Raw genomic sequence first — 10,706 nt, 5'->3', positions numbered from 1 at the left:
AAAATTTTCACAGAACATATAACTGACAACTTATATTTGGAATATGTAAAAAATCTTCTACTACACAATATTAAAAAGCCAAAACTCAATCCCCAAAGAAGGAGGGAGGCCAAAAATTTGACTGGACACTTCACAAAAACAGATATATGAATGGTCAGTTGGCACACGGAAAAAGTGATCAACATCATTAGTCATCAGGGAAAGGCAAATTAAAACCACAATGAAATACCACTGTACAACACTTGAATGGCAGGGATACAAAGCAACCAGAACTCTCATACATTGTTGGCAGAGTGTAAAATGGTATATTCACTTTGGAAACATGCTCGACCATTCCTTATAAAACTAAACACATACCTACCCTACAACCCAGCAACTCTACTCCTAGGAATTTACCCAAGAGAAATAGTATATGTTCACACAAAGACTTGCATTGGAATATTCATAGCAGCTTTATTCCTAATAGTCAAAATCTGGAAACCACTACATGCCTATCAACAGGAGAATGGATAAACAAACGGTGGTATATCAACAAAAGGGATACTACTCGACGATAAAAAGAGACAACATGACTGACTATTCAAAGCATTATGCTGAATGAAAGAAGTCTTACAGAAAAGAGTATATCTTGTACAATTTCATTCATGTGACATTCTAGAAGGTGCAAAATTAGTCTTTGGTGTAAAAATCAGAACAGTGGTTGCCTTTGGGAGTGTGAAGACAAGGACTGACTGGGAAGGTGCACGAGGGACTATCTGGTTTAATGGCAGTATTCTCTATATCTTGATGGGGTTCAAATTACAGAGGTATATACATTGTTGAAACTCACTGAATGTTACACTTTTTTTTTTTTTTGTATTTAACTGCATATACATTTTATTACCACAAAAAAGGAAACACAAATATTAAAGTCTAATTAATGATATACACGTTTGTGAATTTAGAGGTGAAGTTAGTAATGACAACTTACTCTAGTATGAAAAAAATAAGATGGATTGATGAGTGGAAGGATGGATAGATGGGAAGATACTGCTAAAACAAATTTAGCAGAATGTTAATTGCTGAATCTAGATGGTGAGTGTTAACTGAGGACTAATGTGCAATACTTGCAGCTTCTCTGAATTTTGAAAACTTTCATAATAAAATATTGGGGGAAAAATAAATCCAATAATTTAATTCCCCTGCCTAAAAATCCCTGTTTGTTACACTCACTAATTACCAGTGGACTTTATTCAGACCTGGTTCTCATTTACTCCTCTGCAGTTTCTGACACTGTTAACTATTTTCTCCCTTTTGAAACCCTATACTACTTTCTAAACTGTTTCCCTTTCTTTTTCAGATTGTTCTTTTAGCCTTCTCTTCCTCTTTACAAACTGTAGCTGTACCTCAGGGTTCACAACTGAGCCCTATTCTATATTTTTTCCCACAGAAAAACTTTTATTGTAAGAGCTTACTGGTGATGTCCTAGCCTCTGTCTGCCTCATAATTCATCCTACATATTTCTAAAACATCTCTAATTATGCATCTCCTATTAATATAACTTCTATGATTTCCCATATCTAAAAGATACTATTACATGCTGAGCAGAAAAAGTTAAATAAGATGTGTTACTTGCTGTGGCCGCAAATCTCCAAAGATGGAACCCCGCCCCCGACTCAATGAACCAAGCCTCCTGGGGTTCACGTTCTTCATAGTGCCCTCCAACACTAAACCTGTGCTGGCCCTGTGACTCATTTTAACCAAAAGAACGCCACAGAAGTAGCACTGTGCCAGTTCCAAGTCTATGCATTAAGAAAGCCTGGAAACACACTTTTGTGCTCTTAGGAGCTCTGGGCCATCAAGTAAGAAATCTGGCTCCTCTGCTGAAAAGACCACCTGGAGAGGAAACAGCCCTGAGACAACATGGAGAGAGAGAGCAAGAAAGGCCTAGACATCCAGGGTCCCAGCTGGGCCCAGCCTTCCAGGTGTCCCTGCCAAGGTGCCAGAAATACGAATGAAGCCATCTTGGATGTTCCAGCCCCAGCCGCCATCTGACTGCAGGAATGCCCCCAAAGGAGACCAGCAGAGCTGTCCATCTGAGACGCAAAGAACTGTGAACAACAGTAAATCATTGTTTTAAGACACTAAGTTTAACATTTTTTTTTTTTTACATAGCAATAATCGAAATACTTGCCCTCAAGAAGCTAACTATATAATGAGGGAAGCAGTCAAATAAAAAAAAGACCAACAGAGGTAAAAGTTACAACACAGGTATACACACCACGCTAGGTGAGTTTGGATGAGGGTCGTCTAAACTAAATGGTCAGGCTGTGTGAAGGGGAGAAGGGCAGCATCTGGGGAGGCTTTCCAGAGCAAGATGATAGAGGCTGAGGTTTCTGTCAGTTCAGGAGACTGCGTGCAGTAGTTAGCTATAAACCAGCATGGTAGTTTGCAGGGAGTGGTAAAAGATACAGCTAGGGACATAAACAGGGACTAGATAATTGAGGACCCCTTATACTAACCTAAAGAGTTTAAACTTTACCCTAAAAACTATATAGAACTATGAAGGATTTTAAGCAGAGAAATGACACCATCAGATTTGCAGCTGAGAAAGATTTCTACGGTAGCAGTGTGCTAGACAAATGAGAAGGGAGGCAGACTGAGGCAAAGAAAGTTTAGTAGCCTACCTCAGAAATCTAGGGGAACTGATGAGAACCTGAACTAAGACACTGGCAGAGTGAGTGGAGAGAAAGGGATAATTAATATTAAGAATCTACAGAACTTGGTAAAAGTAGATGTGGTGGAGTGGGGCTGAGAGAGAGGAATTTAGAATGACTCCCAGTTATTCAGCTTAGGCACTGGAGGAGAGAGTGGTACCACTTATGAAGAAGTGGCAGAGGCAAGGAGGGACTGAGATTCATGCCCAGGAGACACAAGGACAGGAAGAAAGGACAGATGCATCTGCTGATGGTTAGGAAACTGAAGGAAGTTTTACTTGATGGCCTCTATTTTTTCAGCGAAAGAAGAGAGAAGATCATCTGCTAAGACTAAGGAGAGAAATGATGGAGACAGAAAGTTTAGAAAGAGAAGTAAAAGTTTGGGGCAGTCCTCAGAGGAAGAGGAAGCCCTGAGAACCCAGGTGGTGTTGGAAGTCATAAATTATTCTGGCCCCAAGACACAGTTGTAGACTTTCTCCAGAAGCACTCAGCAGCCCAGACATAAGAAGAGAGAGAGGTCAGGCGGCTGACTTGACCAAGGACTGGGGTACTACGGAAGAATGAAAGAGAGCTGATGGTAATGGTGAGGGAGTAATTCAAGTGACGGACCACGAGTGTAGGCTGGCTAAGGAAAGAAATGCTTCCAGGGAGCTGAAATACTGGTGGAAAATGGAATGAGGTTAATCAACAAGAAAGAGAACCTGATGTGGTCGAAGCGTACATTTACTGGGAATGAGACAGAAAGGTGGAAGGACTGAAAGTTATGGTCAAAATATGGGACGTTGCAACAGCCTGGCTCACTGCTCTGCTCTCCCTAGATTTATTGATTGCCAGACAGCTGTTAGGTCTTCAAAGCACCAGTTAAATAAACTAGCATTTGGTGAGAAAGTTCCAAAAAGAATCCTCATGCACCCTGTCATTTTCAATTTAGCATACACTCATATCACACCCAAAGTAATGCTTCCAACAATAACTCCCTTGATCTGCCACTTACCCATCAGTCTATCACATGAGTTCATCAGGCAAGCTCAGAGCATTTTAAAAAAAGAAGAACCTTGCTTGATATTGCAGCTTTCCTGCTACTTGTCCCAAGCTACTTCTAAGAATCAACTGATGACGTCCTTTAAAGCATAAGCTCACCAGCTTTTATCCAGGAAGAGCCTCACTTGCTTCCCTTCTCAATGAGTTACTATTAAAGGCAGGCGGCTTAAAAAGAAGTCCTGCCCTACAAGAGAACTAGCATGTAAGCCTCATCTTTCTAATGCCAGCAGTAACCTTGAAGGATGCAAGCTGGGAACTAGAAAGTATTCTCACAGAAGCAAGACAACATCCATGGCAAAGCAGCCAAGTGTCCAGGAAAAAAACAATCAAATACACGACTAAACTGAATATTTGGTCTTTTTTGGCAGCAAATCAAGGTGTCTTCTTTAAAAATTATAATTACATTAAAGTACATAGTGATTACATCCAAATAGTACAGTCAGGCCTCCATATCCATGGTTCCGCTTCTGTGGATTCAACCAACCCCACAGACCAAAAGGCCTATGAGGCTGTGTCTGTACTGAATGCGTACAGACGTTTTGTCTTGTCAATATTCCCTAAACAATACAGTGTTAGCAACTATTTACATAGCATTTACATTGTTTTAGGCATTATAAGTAATCTAGAGATGATTTAAAGTATAGAAGAGGATGTGCATAGGTTATACATATACAAATACTATGCCATTTTATCTAAGGAACTTGAGCATCTGTGGATTTCGGTATCCACAAGGGTACTAGAACCAATTCTCCAGATCCCGAGGGAGGACTGTACAAAGCACTTAGCAGATTTCTATTAATTAAGTTCATCTTCATATAATATCAATGAGAAATTCTCTTCATTTCCTATCCAGTGATTCAACAAATACTTGTCAAATAATTACCAGATACATAGCACTGAACTAAGTCTTATAAAAGAACACAAAAGAACAGAAACATTTTTTTAAATACATATACAGAGAGAGAGAGTCTAGTCTTTTCCTTAAGAGGCTTACAATATAAATGGCCAGCCAAGACATACACAGGTGGAAAAAAATGTAAAGTATAATATAAAAATAAGTGCAAAATGGGCAGAATACCATACAGGTATTCTGAGAGAGAAATTAGTTCAGGAAGAAACGGCTAAAGAAGATTTCACAAAGGAGGCAGAATTTAAGTTGAAACTTGTAAGATGAGTAAAACAGATAAGACATCTTATAAAAGAACCCCATTATTTCCCAAGCCAGAAATATGGAAGTTACTCTAACTCGGCCCTGCCCACCTACCGATGCTGCCCCCAAGATCTTATAAACACGGTCACTTCTCCCCACGGATGCCACTGTAGTTTTGGCCTCTGTTATTCTAACACAGGCTCTGACAGGTGAGTCTCCTAACTGGATCTCTACACTACTCCAACCCATTTTCCAACTGCCAAAGTCATCTATCTAAAATGCAAATCTCATCCTTTGATACTCCCCCCACCTAAAATCCTTCAGTATCTCTCACTATCAAGGAATAAACCCAAACTCCTTAATGCAGCATATGAGCTTTTTGTGATCTGGCTTCTGACTACTTCACTAGCCTCATTCCTCTCCACCTCACATCTCAGTTGCTATTCTCTCTCCTCTATAGGACCCCTGCCTGCAATAGCTTTCTCCCTATTCTTTGCCTGGCTAATTCCTCCCTATGTCTATCCTGACTCCTGCAACTTTTTCTTTGAAAGTTTCAAACCAACAGCAAAACTAACAGAATGTACAATGAACACATGTCTTCATCTAGATCCACCAGCTATTACACCTTTTTGTCACATTTACCTCTCTGAACCGTCTGAAAGGTACACACATGACACTTAACCCCTAAACCTTCAGCAAGTATCTCTTAAGAACAAGAACAACCTTCTACATAATCACACGATACCATAATCACATGCAAAATATTTAACATTGATACAATATTACCTAATATGTACTCCATATTCAAATTTTCCCAATTATTCCAATGTCCTTTATAGTTTGTTTAACCCAGGATCAAACCAAGGACCATGCACTGTGCTTGGTGGTCATGTCTCTCCTTATCTTTTAGGACTCAATTCTGGAATCACTTCCTCTGGAAGCCCTCTCTGACTCCCCCTACCCAGTCTGGGTTACATGCCTCTTTTATATGTTTCCATACCACCGACTATCATGGTATCATTATGCTATTTTGTAATTTTCTGTTTATTTACCTATCTTCCCTATTAAACAACAAGCTCCTTGAAGAATTTCTATCCTCCAGGCCTATATTGTCTGGCTCATTGTAGATACTCAATACATGTTGGCTGAATGAATGAAAGAGCGAGCTTTGAATGAGAACTATGACTGTTATGGACTGAACTGTGTTCCCACAAAACCTATGTTGAAATCTTAACCCCCACTGTGACTGTATTTTGGAGATAGAGCCTTTAAGGAGGTCATTAAAGTTAAATGAGGTCATAAGGATGGGGCTCTAATCCAACAGGACTGGTGTCCTTATAGGAAGAGAAGAGTCACCAGGAATGTGGGCACAGAGGAAAGGCCACGGGAGACAGCAAGAAGGCAATTACGTTTGCAAGCCAGGAAGAGAGAGCTCACCAGAAACCAACCCTGCCTTCATCTTGATCTTGGACTTCCAGCCTCTAGAACTGTGAGAAAATAAATTTCTGTTGTTTAAGCTGCCCAGTCCGTGGTAGTCTGTTATAGCAGCCCAAGCATACTAACATACAATGACCAAAATCTGTGTGTCCACAGTTCCTATGACTAATGGAATGCTAAACAAAACCTATACCACTGCTAGAACAAAGATACAGAGACTTCTTCCCCTCACTTCTTGAAAAATTTAACAGAACCCCACATTTAACAGAAAGAATGACAAAAAGCATCATCCTAATGCTTATGATATACACTTAAAAAACCCAACTGGATCTTCAAGAATACAAGAAGCAAACGGTTAGTATCAGTCACCATTCGTAGCTATCCACTCAGCTGGTAAAGAAGACAGAGATACGTACAGAGTGTAAGGAGCACACATCAAAAGGAAATCTTTCATGGTGCTACAATAATATCACAGACTCACCTTCCCAACTTCTGCTCTTTAAGATATCTGCTGCTAAGGTGCTTACATGTACATGTATATGCTTCCTCTTCCCCACACAGACTGTGAAGATGATAGCAGAGGCCATGTTGTTGGGCAGTAGTGTTGCTGTTTTGATTGCTAACAATACCTAGTACAGTGTTCTGCTCCTACAACACTCTTCGTAACTACTGGCATATGGATCATCGTGGATAACTGACTCATCTTCTGACCATTATCACGAGATTCTCAGCAGAACAACTGACTGGTCTTTAGGCCCTTTCCCAACCATTCTTTCTCATGTTGACCTTTCACAGTTATCATCTTTCATACTTGAAGAATAATTCAGCAAATGAGCTTGCTACTTTTCACTTAACTCTCTAACACAAAAGCAAGCCAAGACTGTCTTGATAAATAAAAACGTATTTTAGGAGAACCTAAATAATATCATCAAAGTATTCACAGCTATTCTAATTTCCAAACAGATCATACTAAGAAATCTGGAAACTTGAAAATGTAACCAAATTCTATGCCCACCTTGGTCTTGCTGCAGTACCCAGAAGAGGACAGAGATCCATTAAATTATTCTTTGCAAACAGCTTACAATGTTACTGCTTGAAATTTGCTTTGGTGCTGAATAAAATAAATATAATCAAAGTATTCTATAGCCTGAATTTGTAAAACATCAGATAAAGCAAGTGAAATAGGTGGTAGATCAAAATCTTAATCCTACTTGAGACCTAACAATTAGCTGCTATTATTTCAAGGTATTAATGAATCTCTGAAACTCTTTTAATTAAATGTAATACAGGGTGCTGAAAATGCTAGTCACTGGAGGATTTTTATTTGTGTGCTTGTTTTTCAAATAAAAATTAGACCTAAAGAAAAGAAACTAGAAACACAAACAGGACCTGCCCCTTATGCACAAACATACACATACACACAGGGTTTTTATTCTTAACAGCATCATTTACCTTCTGCCCTTCTCACAAAGCTTCTCAATTTCAGCTTTCAGATCCTGCTCCTTCTGCAAAAACTCCTTCTTTTCTTTCTCTATCTTCTTTTTTGTTTCTTCTCGTTTTATTGTTACATCCTGGATAGCCTTTAATATCTCCTGAGTCCCACACAATTACAGTCACACACAAATAAAGAAGGAAATAAATTAGTTCTTTTGGTCTGAAGGTTATTTTCAACTATCACAAATTAACACATTGACCTTAGTGAATTCAAATTGAATTGAAAGTATCTGACGGACGAGTAATTCCAAAAGCCAGTATTTAGATGTAAGGGAGAAAGGTTACAATGAAGCAGACTTTAATTCAACAGGAGAAAGAACTTCTAATAATCACAACTGTTCAAAAATGGAATTTACTGCCTTGTGAAGCAATAAGCTCTCCATTAATGTTGTTCAAATAAAGGCTGAACGAACACCTGTCAAGAATGCTGAGAAAAGCATTCTTGCACAGGGTGGGAGTTTGTTACTCCCAACAAATCTGGTCTTGTTTTGTTTTGTTAGGTTCTACTTTATGATGTGTAAGGTTATTTTTTTTCTTTTTTTCATTATTTAAAAAAAGTATATGTATTAGGAATAAGAAGTCAAACAATAAAAAGTGACAAAGTCAAGTCATCCCCTAATTCACACCAATTCCACCCATAAAGTAAGCAATGCGTTAACTGTTTTGTACTATGCTTTCACATCTTTCTCCACTCTCACAGAAATACAAATATATTTACGTATGTATTTCTTTGCTTTTTTGTTTTATAATAAGGTCATTTTATATACATTATTCTGCATCTTGCTTTTTTCACTTGATATGAACATACTGTCAATAAATATAGATCAAACTCAAAAACAGCTGCATAACATCACATAATATATATATATATATATATATTTCCAACTTACGCAACCATTCTCTGTTAAAAGTCCCTCAGATTAATTCCAGTTTTTTTGTAACTACAAACAATATTGCAATAAACACTCTACATGTCTACAATTTCATGCAAAAACTTTTATTTCCGTAGAATAGACTCCTAATGAGACTGCTAGGTCAAGGTATAGTCACGTACTGCTTAACGATGGGGATATGTTCTGAGAAATGCATTATTAGGCGATTTCACCATTGTGCAAACATCATGGACTGTACTTACACAAACCTAGATCGTATAGCCTACTACACACCTAGGCTCTATGGTCCTAATCTTATGGGACCACCATTGTATATGCGGTCCATCATTGACCAAAATGTCATTATGCGGTGCATGGCTGTAAATGTACATTTTAAATTTTAACTGACCATTCCTAATAGCTTTTCCAAAAAGGTCATAACAATTTGCACTCCTACCAATGTCTGAAGAGAGTTCATTTTTCTTCACCCTTGACAACTTATTTCATTTCTGCCAATCTCTTGGGGAGAGGGAGGAATGGTATCTAAGAATTTTAATGAGCATTTCTCTATCGCCCATTCTTTACTGTTTTTACTGCCTGTCCCCTCCGACTAGAATAAGCATTCAATGAAGGCAGAGACTACATTTCGTTCACCTCTAAATCTTCAGAGCCTAGATTAGGAACTCAAAAATATTTGCTGAACGAATGAATGAACACTAGTGAGGCTGAGGTTGTTTTCATATATTTATTACCCATTTTCTTTTCCTCTCCTTTGAATTACTGCTTATAATTGTTGTAGGCAAAACAATAGCCTTCTCCTCACAAAAATGTCCATGTTCTAATCCTTGGAACCTATGAATATGTTACCTTCCATAGCAAAAGGGACTTTGCGGGTATAATTTCAGTATGGATCTTGAGATGGGAGATAATCCTGGATTATCTAGGTGGGCCCGATCTAATCACAAAATGGGTCCTTAAGAGTGGAGAAGCTGGGGCTGGCCCCGTGGCCAAGTGGTTAAGTTCACATGCTACGCTTTCGTTAGTTCGAATCCTGGGTACAGACATGGCACTGCTCATCAGACCACGCTGAGGCAGCGTCCCACATGCCACAACTAGAAGGACCCACAACGAAGAAGATACAACTATGTACCGGGGGGCTTTGGGGAGAAAAAGGAAAAAAATAAAATCTTAAAAAAAAAAAAAAAAAGAGTGGAGAAGCTTTCCCAGTTGTGATCAGAGGAAGACATGATCAGGCTAGAGAATGCTCAGAGATGCAATGTTGCTGACTTTGAAGATGGACATGGGGGTCACAAGTCAAGAAATGCAAGCAGCCTCTAGAAGCTGGAAATGCAAAAAAACGTATTCTGCCCTAGAGCCCCCAGAAAGGAATGCAGCATGGTGGACTTCTGACCCACAGAGCTGTAAGAGAATAAATCTGTGCCATTTTAATCCACTAAATCCATGGTAATTTGTCAGAGCAGTAATAGGAAACTAATACCATAAGCTTTTCTGGTTTATCTCTAGATTGTTTGACTTCTACCGTGAACTTGTAGGAATCTCAGAATGTCAGGGATATCAAACCCTTCGTCAGATGCGCTATAAATATTTTCTCTCAGTCTAACATTGATCTTTTGACTGTTTTTTGTATCACTTGCCATACCAAAAAATTTTAATTATATGTAATTAAATTGATTAATTTTTTTATGGCTTCTGGGTTTTTTACCTGGGTTACCATGACCTCTTGCAACTTGAGGTTTTATAAATATTCTCCTAAATTTTCTTCTAATTTAAAATTTTTTTCCAGTATTGATATATAGACTTTTAACCTACTTAGAATTGTACTTTTTAATATAATGTAAGACAGGAATCTAATTAAATGATTTTCCAAGTTGACAATTATGTCAACAAAATATATTAAGTAATTAATCCTTTTCTCTGTGAACTAAAGTAACAGTAAGAGTTTGGAGAAGATACCCTCAAAGTTCTTCTTATCCTTAAAATTCTATGATAACGATT

General features: G+C 38.4%; 1 protein-coding gene across 4 annotated transcripts in view; it reads right to left on the bottom strand.

Annotated features, from left to right (window-relative positions):
• RNF214 (ring finger protein 214) overlaps positions 1–10,706 on the bottom strand; it is a 39,327-nt gene that overhangs the window by 19,643 nt on the left and 8,978 nt on the right. For all 4 annotated transcript variants that reach the window (XM_070624923.1, XM_070624922.1, XM_070624924.1 and 1 more), the window contains one exon: positions 7,777–7,916. In XM_070624923.1, the coding sequence (XP_070481024.1) occupies positions 7,777–7,916 (140 nt within the window). The remainder of the gene's footprint in view (positions 1–7,776; positions 7,917–10,706) is intronic.

This window comes from Equus przewalskii, chromosome 6 (genome assembly GCF_037783145.1).
Source record: "Equus przewalskii isolate Varuska chromosome 6, EquPr2, whole genome shotgun sequence".
NCBI classification, from domain to species: domain Eukaryota; kingdom Metazoa; phylum Chordata; class Mammalia; order Perissodactyla; family Equidae; genus Equus; species Equus przewalskii.
The sequence above is the reverse complement of the archived record's forward strand: the minus strand, read 5'-3'. Positions and strand labels throughout refer to the sequence as shown.